The sequence below is a fragment of the Phalacrocorax aristotelis genome, chromosome 21, assembly GCF_949628215.1.
Source record: "Phalacrocorax aristotelis chromosome 21, bGulAri2.1, whole genome shotgun sequence".
NCBI lineage: Eukaryota > Metazoa > Chordata > Aves > Suliformes > Phalacrocoracidae > Phalacrocorax > Phalacrocorax aristotelis.
The window spans coordinates 7,757,594-7,774,332 of NC_134296.1; the positions used below are offsets into that span (position 1 = coordinate 7,757,594).

The 16,739-nt window shown below is 56.7% G+C and overlaps 1 protein-coding gene across 1 annotated transcript; it reads right to left on the reverse strand.

Annotated features, from left to right (window-relative positions):
• Positions 1–664: 664 nt before the first annotated feature.
• Positions 665–10,286, reverse strand: PPM1J (protein phosphatase, Mg2+/Mn2+ dependent 1J). The gene is made up of 10 exons (XM_075115485.1): positions 9,964–10,286; positions 8,449–8,575; positions 7,595–7,918; positions 6,928–7,040; positions 5,329–5,413; positions 3,581–3,699; positions 3,292–3,355; positions 3,005–3,112; positions 2,671–2,822; positions 665–2,375 (listed from the first exon to the last, which is right to left on the reverse strand). Exons 1-10 carry the CDS (start codon positions 10,203–10,205, stop codon positions 2,228–2,230), a joined length of 1,482 nt encoding a protein of 493 aa, XP_074971586.1. The 5' UTR covers positions 10,206–10,286; the 3' UTR covers positions 665–2,227.
• Positions 10,287–16,739: the final 6,453 nt, after the last annotated feature.

Sequence of the window (16,739 nt, forward strand, 5' to 3'; positions counted from 1 at the left end):
AGAGCAGGGACACTTCCAGCAGCCAGCACACCCTGGAGGCAGAGGGTAGCTGCTGCTGGGATGCCCGAGCTCCCAGAGAGGTGTCCTGCCTGTCCAGCACAGCCCCATCCCTGGGAGCTGCAGCCTGCAGAGCTGTGCCTCCATCCACGGCCCACCCCACTCCCGACCCCGTGAGCAGGGAAACCATCAGCCTCTCCTCCCCTCCACTCCCTGTCTGCATCCAGGCACTGCCTGCAGCGGGGAGCAGCCGGGGGGCCAGGCTGGTGCCTGCTGGTTTTCAGCCCTCCAAGCCCAATGCAATGCTCAACAGCCAGGTCCTGGTTTGGGTTACAGACCCGCCCCACAGCCCTTTCCCTGCCAGGCTGGCCCCCTCCCGCCCCAGAGAGCCGTGTCCCCACAGCGCTGTGCCCTAAGCCAGCCCGGGCAAACCCAGCCAGCAGCCCCCAGACAGCACCACACCAACACCGCCAGCACAGGGGCGGCTCCCCTTTCCCATGGGTGCAGGAGGGATGCTCCACAGGGTCCAGCCAGGGCCAAGGGACGGCAGCTCACATGGCTCTGTCTAGGCCTATTTGCTACCAAGCCTGCCTCCCTAAATTAATGAGAGTTAATTGGCTATCAGGTAAGTCTTCTTTGCAGGAGCTCCACAAGACGGACTTTGAAGTGGGATTGCAAGTGGCAAAACATTTATTTAAACACACAGTGCTATGCAAGGACAGGCTCCCAGCCCCAGGATCACTCCCTTCAGCACAGAAGATGTCCATAGGTTAAAATCTCGTTGGCTAACTTTCACTTCCCATTAAGTGCACCCAGTTTATTTACATCTCACTGATTACAAGAGACAAACAACATCCACCAGAGGTGACACTTGACAAGAGCTGGCTGCACCCAGTGACAGCAGAACACAAACTACTGGTGCCACAGAGCCTTTCCAGAGCAAGGGACCACAGCCCAGCTCTCCCCATCACCACGCTGCCAGGATGGGATCATCCCTCGTGTTTTGGGAGGATGCAATGCTCTGCAGAGGTCCAGAAAACACATTCTCTGGCTCACAGGTATGTATGATGCAAAATAAGATGCTGCGCAGAGATCAACTGCTGCTACAGCTCTGCTCAGCACCAGCTTTGAGATTATTAAGAAAAAGGAGGGAGTTGTCTTCCCCACCACCTCCAGTCACAACCAAGCTGCTTTCATGGTGGGTTTCCAGCCCTCAGCTAAGCAGATCCATGCAGCACGTTTAAGCTGTTAAGCTTGGCTGAATAGGGCTGCTCTGTGTGCAACTACTGCTCAGCAGCAGCCAACTTAGAACCGCTCAGAAATATAGACATATATTCACACAGGCTCCACACAACAAGAAAGGATTTAGATATTTTCCAGCTCAGCTCCCCAGTTAATAACAAATAATTGGCTCCAGAAACACAGCAGTGATCCAAGGCAGGAAGAGGGGTGGGGGCAGAACCTGTGGCACAGCCAGCGCAAGTGCAATAGCTCGTTCCTTCCCCGGGGCTCTCAGTGTGCCGCAGGGACCGAGTCCTGCCCCATCCTCCCAAACCGGAGACTGAGACAAGGAATGTGGCTGGGATGAAGGCGTGAGGGGCCAGAGAGGACAGGCACAAAGCTGGGATGTCAGCTGTGGGGCTCGCCCACCACCGCGTCACCCACCACCAGACTTCTGCTAGGCTGAGCATCGCCCGGCTGCCAGCAGGGCTTCACCCCAGGCCACGGCCTGTCCTGGCCCCAGCGCCCAGCCCCAAGAGCAGCTTCAGTGTCACTGGTGCAAGTGTTGCAGGGCAGGGGGAAAGGACACGATTGCAGCAGCAAGCACACGCTTCTCCAGGTACGAGTGCCGCGCCAGCCTGAGGGCCATCGCACACTGCTGGAACCGGCACACCCAGGCCCAGGGCGAGGTGCAAACGACACACTGAGAAGCCAGGGAGGTTTTAGGATTTTCACAGCAATTAAGAAAGTGGCAGCATGAAAAACATCCCTCGACCCAAGTCCCTGATCTCTGTCCAACGCCCTTCCATCTCCGCCCAGGGATGGGATGCAGCAGGTAGAGGGGGATGCGCTGGGCAGGGGCACAGACAGAGACTCCAGGTTTCTTACTCTTCTTGTGGTTGGCTCAGGAAACAAGTGCTCAGGCTAGAGGTGGCCCCAAGGCAGCACCAGTGTCCTGCTCGCCTCCACCCAGGCAAGGCGAGCCCCTCTGCCCTGGGGTCTTTGGGCATCACGTGTAGTTGCCTGGGCCACCCAGAGGGATCACGAACACGGAGATGTCATCGCCAGAGCCCAGCTTGTCGTTGGCCAGCCGCCAGCCCCGCTCCTTCAGCACCCCCCTGGACCGCACCACCAGCTCCTGGGCCACCATGGTGTACCTGGGGGGCAAAGCACAGCAGCTCAGCAGCAACCCCAGACCCCACGGACTCCCTGATGCAGCACGCTGCAGTCCCTGGCAAGGAAGAAGCTGAAGGAGCTAGAGGTGCAGGAAAGAATCCCTTGGAGAGGAGATATCTGAGCTCAGATACGCACATCCAGGGAAGCGTTGCACGCTGCAGAGCAAGAGCACCCACAGCAAGGCCAGAGGGACATGTGTCCACAACGCTGCTCCAAGGAGCAAGGAAGGTGTTATAGAGCAGGACACGCTTGTCTCCCTGCCCACTCTCAGCTCACCTGCACGGGTCGTTGGGCTCGTAACTCGTCAGCACCTCCATCACCACACTGGCCACCTCCTTGTCATTGGTGACATCCCAGAGCCCATCGGTGCCCAAGACCAGGACATCATCAGGGCAGTGCTCGTACTGCGTGAGGTCGTAAACCCTGACCTGGCAAAGGGCAAGACGTGAGGGTGAGGGGCAGAGAGGCAGAGGAGGCTCCCGGAGAGCCCAGGTGAGTACTGCCACTGCCCTGAGCTGCTGCGCTCGGCGCACCAGGGATCTGGTCACCCTGACCGTCTCTGGCCATTGCAGGAACCCCTGGGCACGGAGCAGCCGGCAGCCAGGCTCACCTCTGGGAAGCAGGACAGGAAAGGCTTGATGTGGATGTTGGAGCTGAACACCCTGAGGTCGTGGTCTCCCAGGCCTCGTGTGACCCCAATCGTTGCCATCACCCGAGCCTTGGGAACAACAAAACCAAAAGAAAACTTAAAGCCGCTTCATCTCCACCTCCATTCCCAGCTAAGAATTGGTGGCACTGGAGTGGCAAAAAGCACGAGCAAAAACAGGCTGGAAACCCCCGATTCAGCGAGGGCCAGCAGGAAGCAATCCCTGCACAGCTTCTGCCACAGAACTTCACCTTTTTGCCTTCCCCATAGATAAGCGGAAACTTCAGGTCATCTTCTTCTATCTTTTTGTAAGCCCTGGTTAAAATAAGCCAGAGAATGTTTCAGCAGGTGAAGGCTTCCAGCACCTCCCCTGCCTGTTCAGGACATGCATCCCTGGAGATGAGGCCCCCTCAAGACCTGGGTACCCAGTGTGCCGTGGCCCCTGCCCCGCAGGAAGGGATGCTGGAGCCAGGTGGCCGCACACAGTGGGACCCCAGCGCCACCCCTCGGCGCCGAGCATCCCACGGGTCAGTGGGTTACCAGCCATTCATGTTTTGGTCTCTGTACAGCATCTTCTTCCCCAGCTCCTTGGGCTGGATCCTGCGGGGGAACTCGAGGTGGGTGAACTCCTTCCCCAGCAGCTCAGGCCTCAGGAACGCCTGCGGGACAAAGCAGTGGCTCAGCAGCTGGGCTGGGAGAGCAGGATCCACACAGCATCACCTGCCCTGCCTGCAGCACCTCACCGACACCACCGTCACAGCACAGGACCCGCCAGCCTGCTGGGACCTCGGCTACGGCATGTCGTGGTGGGGATAACAACAGCTGCTCTGCTGCAACTCGAATGGGTGGTGATAAAGCAGCTTCAAACCACCCATTTGTGCTACTCCCAGAGGGGAAACAAGAGCTGGGGACAGCCATGCCAACACCCAGCCAGAGGATGAAGCTTTTGCATGGACAGTTTTGGGACACAAGGATCTCCAAAAGGGATCAAAACCCAGTAAATGCCAGGAAAAGCTGGAATTTGCCCAGAGGAGTCAGAGCCACAAACCTCCCAGGATCCCAGGCTCAGCACAGGGCACAGCACTCGCCCGAGGAAAAGAGCCGATGGGTCTTTCCAGAAAGCGTGTCCCAGCTCCAGCCGTGGCAAGGGACAAGCAGCAGAGAGCCCCTTCCTGGGGCAGCACAGCAGCCCCAGGGCCTCCTGGAGCACTGCGTGCAGGGGATCAGGAATAGGGACAGCATTGGAAAATGCAGATGGAGGAAGAAAGAGCTGAAAGGAAGGAGGAGAGCCCTTGGGAACACAGGAGGGTTTGGTGCAGAGGTATAGAGAGCCTTGTCCCACTCCGGGGGGTGTCCTGACCGTGGCCTGGGCACCCTGCAAGAGGAGCAAGCGTGCACCTGGACCCCTGCCCATCACAGCCAGCTGGAGAGGATCCTGCTCACAGCAGTTTCCTCCTCCCGGTCATTCAAAAATAGATTCTAGAAAAAAATGCCTCAGTGTTTTTCCAAGTACGTTGCAAGCCAGGAAATCGCATCCAGCAAGACCTCCTCCAACACAAACGCCTCCTCCTCCCTGCTGCCGTCAGAGGTGTCTTTATAACCTTAAAAAGTCTCTCTGTGTGGCACAGGGGGGTTTGTCCAGGCCAGGCAGTAGAGGGAGCTTTCAGGAAGAAAGCTAGAAACCCGCTGGCACACGTCAGCTTTCTGCCTCCCCAGGGAACAGCCAGGGAAGAAACTAGGACTCGGCGCGAGCGCTGCGGCTCCTCTGACCGTGCGAGGGAATGCGACGGGTGGAGGGGGCAGAGCCGCGCTCCCCCCAGTCACCGCACAAGCCAGCCCGGTGCTCCCACAGCAGCAGCAGATGGGTGCCCACCCCGGGCAGGCGATGCTCCCCATTCCCCAGGCAGGAGCAAGACAAGATGGACCAAACTGCCTCCATGCAACCATACGAAATCAGCCCATGCCAAGAGCCCAGGATCCCCAGGTCCTGGCCAGGCCAGACTCACAGGCGTGGCCCCTCACGCTGACCTTGCAGCACACCAGGGCTCCACTAGCCATGAGATGCTCCCACGCCAGTGAGCCAGGGCAGCTCTCCACATCCCAGCGCCTCTCCCCAACCCAGCGAGCTGGCTGGGATGGACAAGTGCCATCAGCAGGTCCCAGCTGCGGGGCTGCCCTCATCCCCTGGGACCCCACCAAGAAGGCAGCCCAGCAGGGAGTGCGAGGGGCTGGGAAGGGGCTGGGAGGTGGTTCAGCAGGAATGAGGTTAGAAGAAAGGTCTTTCTTACTAAAAACTGCAGCCTCTGCCTCTCTGTCTCTGGAGTAAACTCCCTGGACATTGGAATGATTTCCCCATTACGGATGATAATGGCCCTGCAATGAAACATGGAAGGATGAGATTAGAGAGGAGGAGAGGAGACGTGGCAGGGGAGCTGAGCCTGGCTCTCTGGGGCTGATTCCCTGCACGGCTGTCAAGGTGGTGCAACCCCTTCCCCTCCACTGCCTGACCTCTTCCCAGCCCCAAGCTGGGGGGCTGCTTGCTGCAGCTAACCCCCTCTCAGCCCCTGGGTGGGCAGGGAATGCCTCCTTCCTGCACAGGGTCACGGCAGAGGGGAAAAGAAAATGAAAGAGAAGCATGGGGCAGAGGGGAATGAAACAGAGCAAACCAAAGGACAGGATATGGTTAGAAAAGGAGCAGCACAAAGGTGGCAAACCCTCCTTTAGAGCAAAGCCGCACACAGGACAGGCAGAAATCGCCAGCAGCAGGACACGGGTCCAAGTGCCCGGCCCACACCAGCACTGTGGCTCGCAGCTGCAGCCAGTCTGATTGTTGAAAGTGTTAAAAAAAAAAAAAAAGTCTGATTATGAGATGTTTCTGGATGTCATGGGGGGGATCAAGGATGGCCCAGCCATCCCACCTGCTGCCCTGCCTAGGGCTGCGGGTCTCCTCCATGGATGCAGGGCCCAGCTGAGCCCAGCTCTGGCAGCATCTGATGCCAGAGGAGGGAACACAGACCCTTGCCCAGAGGCATGGTAACAGCCTTGGGAGCCTGTGCATGCTGCCAGCCTGGCACGGCCGGTGCCTGGCCATTGCTGCCATGGAGGGACCCCGCACCCAAAAGCCAAGGCACAAAGGATCTCCTCCTCCTCCTCTGTCCCAGAGCTGGGAGCACATCCTCCAGCCTCAGACAATTTACCAGAGCCTGTATTTGCTGGCCTGACACTGCTGAGGACAAGCTAGCCCTGCAGTAAATACAGGGCAATTCAAACCAGTTTCACCCTCAGCATAAGGTGGACTTGCCTTCCTGCCTTTGCTCAGGGGTATGAACACACCCAGGCACAGCTACAGTAAGGCACCCAAGGAAATGCATGTATCAGTCAAAATTCTTGGGCTCCAAGGTCCCACAGGACTTGTCTGCACACAGATTTGCACGTCCTTCTCCTGAAAAAGTTCACTGGTATGAAGTGTGCCCTGAAATTACTTATTGCACATTTCTGAAAGCTTTGCTGAGGGCAATTTTCACTCCCCAACTCGCAGGCTATCACTCGCAGCAGAGGTTGGGGTGTGATCCAGAGCCATCTGCAAAGCAGACAGGATGCTGCTGGGAAGGCAGGGAGCAAGTCCCAGATTTTGGGAGGTGATTCTGCAGCCCCTCTGTGCATCAGGCAAACACAGAGATCATGGCAGGGCACGCCATCCCCGGGGCATGCAGGCAGGGAGGGTTGGCTCTGCCTGGTCCTGCTGCCTCTGCCCTCTCCAAGACAGCCCAGCTTCAGGGATGGAGCTGGATGCTTCTCGCCAGCCATGCCTCCAGCACTGCCCTGCTCTGCCACGGTGCTCCCTGATTACCAGGCAAAAGGCGGGTGGCTGCCCGGCAGGGCCATACCTGCTGTCGCCAGCGTTGGCCACGTAGAACTTGCCCATGAGGTAGACGGCAGCCAGGGCGCAGCAGCCCCCAGACAGGCGCTGGGACACTCGCTCCTGCTCGATCTGGTCATCCTAAGGAGACAGAGTGGTTCCAGGCAGGGCAGGAGGGCGGCCCCATGCCAACAAGCAAAGCTGCAAGCAGCCCAAAATAGCGCCTGGCTGCTCCAGCAGCACCTCGGCTGCCGTCGGAGCTGAGATCCCGCCGCAGGTGGGGATCAGCGGCCAGCCACGACCCGGGCACCTTTCCCCACACAGCCCAGGGTGGCTGCAGGGCTGGGGGAGGGCATGAGTGCCACGGGGCAGCTGAGGATATGGCTTCCCCGGGGCTGTGGGGAGGGCAGGGAAAAAAAGGAGGGGAGCAGCTGGGACTGCTGGCACAAAGTGCAATGAAGCCCTCTGCACCCACAGAAGTCCAGAGCCCAAAGCCTCTGTGTCCTGAAACCCCTGAATACGGGAGAGCATCGTCGTGCCCTCCCTGAGACCGTCCTGCTAGGAGCCTTCACTGCAGCCCCCTCCTTGCTGCAGAGCTGCCTTTTGCCAGAGGGAACAAGCCACTGCTGACACAGACAGCAAAGAGATGCTCCCAGGGGACAGCTGGGCATCCACGCAGGCGGGGGCTTGCTCACCATGTGCTTAAAGGCGTTTTCAATGGCACCAATGACCAGGCTCTCGTGAGAGACCGCTTTCTCCAGGTGAAACCGTGGCACAGCATCGTTGGGGACCTCCCCATCACTCTCTGCAAGGGGTACCCGGCTCGGCTCCATAGGGCTGGCCCTTGCGTCATGCGTGAGGCAGATGGGAGGCGGAGAGGGGTCCTGCAGGATGTCCACAAGGTCCCGGAGCTGCTCGCAGATGTGCAGGTGGAGCCTCTTGGATGCCATGACAGCAGCACCGCTGCCTGCATGGCCGTCAAACAAGGCCCAGTAGTGGAAATAAAAACCCTGCCTGCCCTGTGGGGAGAGACAGGAAGGTTTAGCAAGCCTGTGAGGAAGCAGATGGGACTGGGAATTTGGAGCAGCTGGGGTCACCAGCTGAGGACAGTGATATGGGGCTTTGCCTCCAGCTTGCAGGTCCCAGCCCAGTGCAGGCAGGAGCAATGTGGGCAGCTGACCAAGGGTGTCTGGACACGACCGGTCCCTGGCTCAAGCCCAGCCTTGCATCAGACACCTTGTGCTGCCAGCAGCACGTCTCTGACAGCCAACTCCTCTAAAGGCGAGGCATGACGGGGCCAGTGTGGCAGCCACCTCCACAGCCCACCGGGGTACCCAGGCCAGCGGCCTCCCCAGACCAGCCAGCCCCAGCACAGGCCAGCAAGGACTATGGCAGGAGCTGGCAGCAAGCAGGGGCAGCTGGTCTGGGACCCAAGGGAGCCCCTGGGGAGGTGGCAGTGCTCAGGCATCGCCACGTGCACCATCTCACGTCCTGCCACGGGGCATCCCTCCGTCATGTCCCTGCCTGCACACGCCACCCCGGCTCTCACCCCATCCAGCTCCCCGACGCCTTCCCTGGACAGCGGCCGGCCCCTCACGCTGGGCCTCCTCTCCACAAACACCACCTCGCAGCATGCCTGGTCCTCATTGTGCTGGCTCTTCCCCGCATTTATCACCCTGCCAGGGGGAAGCAAGGTGTCAAGGCTCTTTCTTTCACGCCTTGCCCCAGCAGAGGCCACCCCACAGCACCTCATCCCCCCCCAACCCCCATTTGTTCCCCCACATCCCTGGGGAGGGTCTCCACAGTGCTCCTGCCCTGCCTGGGGTGGCAGCAGCAGCCAGGTGAGGAGATGTCTCAGATCAGTTGCAGGGGTTGATCTGGGGCCAGCAGCAGCACTCACTCCCACCAGCACAGCTGGGTCCAGGGGAGAGCAGCCGTCCAGGCATCCACCGAGGGAGGTGACCAGAAAACGCTGGGTTTTTGCTGCAGGTCCCTAGCACCGCCCCGAGCACACCAACTGCCCGAGAACCTACACCAGCCTCAACATACACACCCAGCCAGGACTCACGGACACTCAGCAAAGGGGTCACAGCCTCATCTGTGTCCAATCACACCCAGCACCTCTCAAAGGAGCGGATGCCTCAGACAAGGAGGAGGGAAGGTGATGAAGATGAAACCAGCAGAACTTTCTGCAAAAAGATGTCATGCTAACTTTTCACAGCCTGTGCTGGCAAAGCAGATTTCAGGTCTAGATTGCAAAACCGGCTCTCGGAAGGAAGCTATAAACATGCACAACAGGGTGAGCTCTTCAGGCACATGCTTTTCAAGTGGTTTGCAGAAAGAAGTCTTGGGAGATGGAAGAAAAGTCTTGCTGCTGAGCAGAGGGCGAGTTTTGCTCTGGATACTCCTACTCCAGCATATCCTGGGGCAAATTAATGTCTCAAAAGTCTCCCTAGGATATCAGGAAGACCAGCTTGAGCAAGGGATGCAGGAGCAGACTGACAGCACCAAGCAGCAAAGGTGGCCTTCAAAGCCTGACCTTCCCCACCCGCCTTCAGTTAAGGGTGAAACTCGCAGTGAGTAAAAGGAGAAGAGAATCAGGCCCTTGAAGGGGAAGTCAAAATCAGGTCCCGCTCCCAAGACAGCTTCAATTCCCTCCTCTCCAAGTCCTGCGAGCGCCGCAGCAGTTCCTGCACCCCTCCATGTCAGTTCCCCATCAGGGACACCGGTTATTGTGCAGATAACCGCAGAAAACAAAAAAGACAGAAGAGCTCGAAAGCCTCGGGGATGGGTAAGAGCACAAACCCAGGCTGTGGGCTTTCCCGTCAGCAGGCGTTTGAAGAGCAAGCCTCCCATCTGCCGCTTCTGAAGAATCAGACGCGGCTCATCGCCGGCTGCCGCGACCCACTTTGGATCCGAAGGATCCTGCTCCGGTGCCGAACGCTGCCGTTCCCGCCCCCCCCAAGCCCCCACCCCCGGCTGCAGAGCCCCCGCCCGGGGGGCGCCCGGCCGCGGGGAGCCCCGGCCCCGAGGGCGCCCCCGCCCCGCTCCCGGCCCCGCTCACTCGGCGTAGCCCGTGCTCCAGGGCAGGCGGCGGCGGCCGTCGCGGGGGCTCTGCACCGCCCGGCCCGCCTGGTCGTCGGCGCGGCGGAGCTCCTCGGGCGTCAGCTGGAGGAAGGCCGGCCGGCAGAAGGAGGGGGGGACCGGCGACCCCCGCTCCCCTCCCCGGGGCTCCGCGGGGGGCTGCCCGCCCGTCCCCAGCCCCGCCACCAGCTGCGCCACGGCGGCGCGCACCCTCGGCAGCATGCCGAGCCCAGCCGAGCCGAGCCCAGCCAGGCCGAGCCGAGGCAGGCCGAGCCCAGCTGCCGCCCCGCCCCGCGGCCCGCCCCGCTCCCCCGCCGGCCGCCCGGGCAGGGAGGGGGGGAATCTGCGGGCTCCGCGCCGCAGCTCCTTGGTGCACCAGGCGGGACGGCCTCGGCCCCCAGCCCGGGCGGAGGGAGAGCCGCCCGGGAGCCCCCCCAAGCTGCGGTGGGAGCTGCCAGCCCCGCCGCAGGGCTGAGCCGGAGCCGCGCAGCGCGGCGCCGAGAAGCGGCTCCGGGAGAGCCTTTTACCGGCTGCGGGAGGCGGCGGAGGAGCAGCGAGAGGGGCCTCTGGGAGCGACGGGCTCGCCCTGCCCACGCGTGACGGCTCCCCTTCCTGCGCTTTGCCGGCAGAGGGGTTTCTCGGCTGGACCTTCCCAGGGGTCCAGCAGAGCCACCTACTCCGATACAACATCCCCTTGCAGTGACAGGCGCTCTGTCACCCTCCCCGCGCTCCTCAGTGACACCCAACCCACTCGCAGCCGTGCCAGGCTATTAATAAATAGGCAGCCCGCGGAGGAGCAAGGGGTTAACGCGAGAGGACAGAGCTGCAGCTCTCCCTTCCACCCAGGCTGCCGTACTCTAGCACTGATCGCGATACAGATTTAGCTGACCGAGAACGACAGATTCCCCCTGGCTGGGAGGGGGAAGATCTGGCAGTTTAGACAGCATCACTCACACAGCCCGACCTCAGCACTTCCCTGCCTCAGAGTTTCTATGACAACAAAGAACTGTTAAAAAACCACAGTGCTTACCTATTGTATATTAAAATTGAGGTTATTTCTTAAGACTTGTGTGCCCCAGTGCTCTCAGTTCCCCAGAGTTCTTTCTTTCTATGCAGGGCGTCTACACTGGAAGGTCAGAACAGAAGCAAGGCTCTCACTACTAGCTCCATGAAACTCTCTGTGCTGTAACCACTACTTTTTGGGGGGCCAGAGCCCTTCTAACTGTACCAGGCTATTAAGATTGCCCTATAGAAGTTACTCAGTACTCCCTATATTCCCATCTTCCTTTCCCCAACTTTAAGCTACTTAAAGCCTGACTTTGTAAGACCCTCCCTTTCCCACTGTTTGCTGCTCCTTGCTCACACACCCCAATTTGAAGCTGCTGCTTTGTTTCCTGTCATGCTTTGCACCCACTGCTCACCTGGGTGCCCCAGCTGTTGCTTGGCTCCAATTAAAGTGATTCCTGATAAATATGTCCCTGCTCTGCTATATTGTGTGCTGTGAGACTGGGGGAGTGTGTTGGAAGATGTGGTGATCTGTAGCCCTTTGAATGCCCAGGTAAAATACAGGTAGGTTTTGTAGTAGATATGTGTATGCTTCTTCACTGCACTTCATGTTAGCAGGTCAGATTTTTGTTATAGGGTGTTATCACTAACTGTAGCAGTCCCTGAGCTGCTCCGCTACCAGCAGCAAGCATTTCCTTGCTCAGAGCTTTTGGTGCTCTGGCTCCTCACGGGGCCCGTGCCTCCTTCCCCAGCAGGAGCTGGGTGTTCTCGTGCCTCGGGGTGGGCTGCAGCCGCTCGCAGCCCCCCGCCGCCCTCCCTCGCCCCTTGATCCGGGGGCCGGGGTCCGCCCGAGGTGTGCGGCAGCCGCTCCCCCGCCGCAGGGGGGCGGCGGGGATGCTGCCGGGATGCTGCAGGGAGCCGAGGAGGCGCTGGATGGCGACACAGGCTGCGCCACGGCCCCGGGAGCCGGCCCGCCCCGGCCGCGCGTCCCACCGCCCGCGACCCCCGGCGGGGCAAAGCTGCCGCAGCGGGCTGCCCCGACCGCCCCGAAGGGGAAGCCCCTCAGCTCTCCTCCTGCCCCTCTTCTGGGAGGGGGGCAAGGGTGGAGGGTCCCACTGCCTCGGAAATAACCAAGTACAAATAACTTCAGAACTCCCTGGCTCTTTCGGCTCGGCACAGCTCCCTGTTAGCTGCTCTGAGGTTTATCGCACTCGGGGGGCCAGGGAGCCCTGTGGTTCGGCTGGGTTTGCAGCCCTGGCACGTGCACAGATTAACGCACATAGCTTCACATATGCCTGGCACTGCCTCCCCATCTTCTTCCTCATGGCCCTCTGGTGTCTTCTGGCTGCGTGTGGGCTGGGACAGCCTAGACCCCTGAGGAGCTGGGGCTGCCTCGGTATGGCAGGGGAGCAGTGGGCTGGGGGCCAGCTGGGAGTAGTTGTGCCAGTGTGGAAGGCAGAACCCCTCTAGTCCCTCTCCAGCAGCCCTGGGTCCTTTCCCTTTGTTCCAGATGCCTCCCTCCCTATGGTGTCTCTGTCCTGCTGCTGGTCATGCAGGGGGGCCTCTTGTTACGAGTGTAATATCCTCTGTGTTATTAAGGTTGAAAATCACCAGATTCTCTGGGCAATGTTCGTCTCCTCTGTAGGGCTGCCGATCTGCCTGTACTGCTGAGTCACCAGGATGCTTTCCTCAGAAAGAAGGAAACAGCAGTTTCCAAAATGACTCCTTTGTAAGGCTGACCCTGTTTTGTGTTTGTTTTTTCTGGTATGCTAAGCACTGTACAGAAAGAATGGTCTGACATAAAAACAACACTGCAAGAATGCTCCCTGAAACAATGTAATGCCAATAACTCTTTTCCAAGAACTAGGGCTATGTTTCCTCCTATTCATCCTACCCACCAGTTAGATGTGAAGTTTCCTCCTCGTTTGCAAGTCGGGTGTTCCCCTTTGCAAGGCTGCCTGGCACAAGATCTGTGCGTGTGTCTGGGGATGCAGACAGTTACAGTCCGAGCCAGACTCTGAGCTTGGGGAGGCAAATGCCAGTAAACAGCCGCTGCACATGTCGGGTGCTCTGCCCTTTGTGCTTCCCACCCTTCCTGCCTGGGATTCCTGTACTTTCCCTGCCCCCCCCCTCTTGCCCGAAGTGTCCCTCGCTGCCTGTGCACAGGGCCAGGCCCTCTCCTCCATGGGAATGGCTTCAGTGTCACCTCTGGAGACGCTTCTCTGTTCCCAGGCTGCACTGAGCTCTTTTTAACAATGGAATTACAGCAACTGCCCTTCAGTGGGTGCAAAGCTGGGGAGGTGCTCTCCTGCAGCCTCCAGAGCTGCTGGGACTGCCCAGGCTGATCTAAACCCAAGGTTTCTGTGTAGCTGAGCATCACTTGAGGGTTTCTGTTGGACCTGGACACTGGTGTTTCCTTCACTACTTCAGCTGGGTGCCTCCGTGCCCACAGCTTCAGGGAGAGGACAAATGCTCAGGTTCTTCCCTTCCTCCCTCCCTCCCTAATCCCTGAGGATTTGCCTGTGCAGAATAGAGAGGATGTCAGGTTATGACATTTTTTCTGTTTCCGGACAAAGCTATGTGAAAACGGTGATAAAAATGATTCCTTTTAATTTCGGGGGGGGGGGGGGGGGGACGATGGGAACAACACACAATTTAAGGAACAATTTTCCAAAGCCCTTTTTAAATTAAAAGCTTTCTTTCAAAGGAAATCTTTCATTCCTTCAAAAAAAGAAAAATTCGTTGAGAAGAGCAGCCCTTTTGCTGGTTCTACCTGTCTCTGTGCAGGGCAAGAGGAGCTGAGCTCACCAGGGTAGCAGCCACATGCGCATGGGGAAGAAGTGGCTGTGCATGGGGAGCACTGGGACCAATAATCCCCTGCCAGCCTGCTGCCATGATAAACACCAATTTAAAAACTAGTAACACATGAATTAAGCTTAAACTATGCTATTTTGCTTAATTTCTTGTGCAACTGATTAGCATTGAAAAAGCCTTTCTAAATTTCATCATTCAGCTATGTGGCTGAGCCCCAAAGGAGGTAGGATGAAGCCAGGGATGTTTCTTTATGAAAGAATGACATGTTGGTGGCATTTAAGCCAGAACAGAAGTAAATTAAACATCTAGATCATAAAAGTACCAGAGGATGTTTTAAAGTAGGCTCATTGCAGCAGTGCATTAGTTGACTGCACAGCTTTACTGTGTAATGAGCAATATATTAATTTATAATTAGTGTAATACAGTGAAGCTCAGCAAATAGCTCTGTGCACTCTGGATAATTCATCAGCAGAAGAAGCAGCTCTTAATGGTTTCCAAGGTTTGCCTGTCCCCTGTAATTGGGAAGTTCAGGATTTATTGTTATTTCTTTTAAGGGATAATATGATTGCAACCACACATCTTTATTCCTTGTCTGCTCCTGCTCAAGTGCTTTTGGAGTGTTGCAGCTCAGGGTGTGTGACCTCTCTGCGGGGCGTTGTAGTCAGTGTTTTGCAGACCAGGTGACCTAGTGGTGCAGATTCCTGCAGGCTTTTACCCTCACCTCTCCCTGCTGTGGGGGGGAGGTCAGCAGATGAACCTCCTTTGGTCACCTGGCTCTTCCTGCTCTGCTGCTACCAAAACTGCCTTATCCCTTTCACATCGCCTGAGGGATCTTAATGCTAAACTGGGCTCTCAAAGGCTTCATGTTCTCATATAACAGGTCTCCTGTTCTCATGTAACATCACCTGACAGTAGAAATACAGGACAATAATAAATGTGTGATAATAAGACTAACTGGAATTTATGGAGCCTTTGGGGATTTTATTTTTCAGTTTGGAAGCTCAGATCTACATCCCAGAGGATGCAGGGACCTGGAGCAGGACTCGTTCCTGCCTGTGTGGTGGGTGCCCAGGCTCCCCAGAGAGCATCCCTCCTGCACCACAGCGTTGCCAGGCTGGGAATCTGCACTAAAATTCCCTGTTGTCAGTGAAGTCTTCCGAAAAGAGCACAAAATCCTCAGTTGGGTACTCTGTGCTGAGTCAGCCTGGAGGCACCAGCACCTTGTCAGAGGAGATGGATAAAAAGCTTGAATCTTAATTCAGTGACCCACTGAAAATGGGATGTGACAAATCTTCCCCAGGAATAAAGTGTCAGGAGTTCTGCTTTTTCCGGCTTTAATAAAATAATTTGTATGCTTATTAGCAGCTGCAGATAAGTTGATGAGACTGAGGATTTAAAGTCTCCCGGCCTGCCCATCTGCCTTGGTGTAACCATCAAACCCAAGCCCTCATTGTAACCCTGAGTTTTCTCTCTGGGAAAAAAAGCAGTTGGCCACCTGGAGAGTACAGAAGGGTTCCAGGTATGTCAACAGCCATCCAGTCCAAGTGGAAATGGTTTTTTACATGGTAGTAGGAGTGTTCATCACTAAGATTTGTCCAGTGCGGTTCCTTTCCTTGCCAAACTTGTCTTACTGATACTAAGAACTTTTTTCCCCACAGTAAAATAACAGGCTCCTTGTCGAGTCAGGGAAGGGAGCAACACTGAAGGCTGCTGCTGGACAGTAGAACAAGACGTCGGGGGGAGGAGGAATTGCCGTGTTCACTTCCAGCGGAATTTAAATTAAATCAGTTTTGCTGAAGTCTTAATTCTTCCCCTGCGTTGAAATGCTGTGATCTGGAAAGCAGCAGGTTTGTGTTTCTGTACCATTGCATCAATAAAGAGCTTGATTTTTGTAGGCTTCCTTATTGAATAATCTGGCCTAATTTAATTGGAATTAGGTTGGTGTGAAAGGTAGTTTTGATTGCATTTGCGCTTGATCATTTCCATTAAAAATTTGTGATCTGAAAAGTAATATGTTTGTATTTACTTATCATAGCAATAGAGACCTGAATTGGCAGGCTCTCTATCAAATTACCTGATGAATATAAACAGCAAATTTAATTTAGTTTCATATTGATTTTTGCCATTATTATTAAAACCCTCTGATCTGAAGAATAAGATCCTTGTTTCCTTAATATCTTGTTACTGGGGTTTGGGTTAATCTTGTAGAGCTTTTACCTTCTCTTTTGAGCCGCCAAGTCTCATTAGTTGGAATTTAACACAATGCAATTTTGACTCTAAAAAGGGGGGAAAGGAACTTGGTTCCCTTAGACAAAATAGCAAAGAAACCTATTCTTGTCATGGGGCTCTTAAAACCAGGAGTACTTTCCCTATGTGCATTTTGGGTGACTCTTCCCCCAGGGAAGAGGCCAAGGTCTCAGGTTCCCCAGGAGCTGGTGGGTCACCCCAGGGTATCTGCTGTTGAGCCTGGGCACGGGGGTGGCTGTGCCAGGAAGGACCTTGCTTGTGGGGGCTGCCTCTGCCTCCTGGCCAATGCTGGCTGTGCCCTGCTCTCCGCTTTCACCAGCATTAACTGGTTTTACTGCTCTGAACTAGAGATATTGTAAATCAAACCAGGATTAAAGAGAGACAAGTCTAGGCTTCTGCTGTTGGATACATGAAGGGGAGAGAAACCTTCCTTGGTGGGGGAACCTGTCTCTGTCCTGCATCCTTTCTCAGGAAAAAAAATGGAATCACCTGAGGTAAGGTGCTGTGAAGGCACTGGGAGTCTGTGGTTTGCTCTAAGTGGCTGCAGAAACCCCCTAGATCAGGGGAAGGAAAACAGGTTGGATGATGAAGCTTGTAAGACACGTGGGTGTCTTGCAGCTCAGAGGAGCAGGAGCCACGGCTCTGGGAAGCAGGCTGAGACCCAAAGCCACAGGCGAGGGTGCTGGGTGA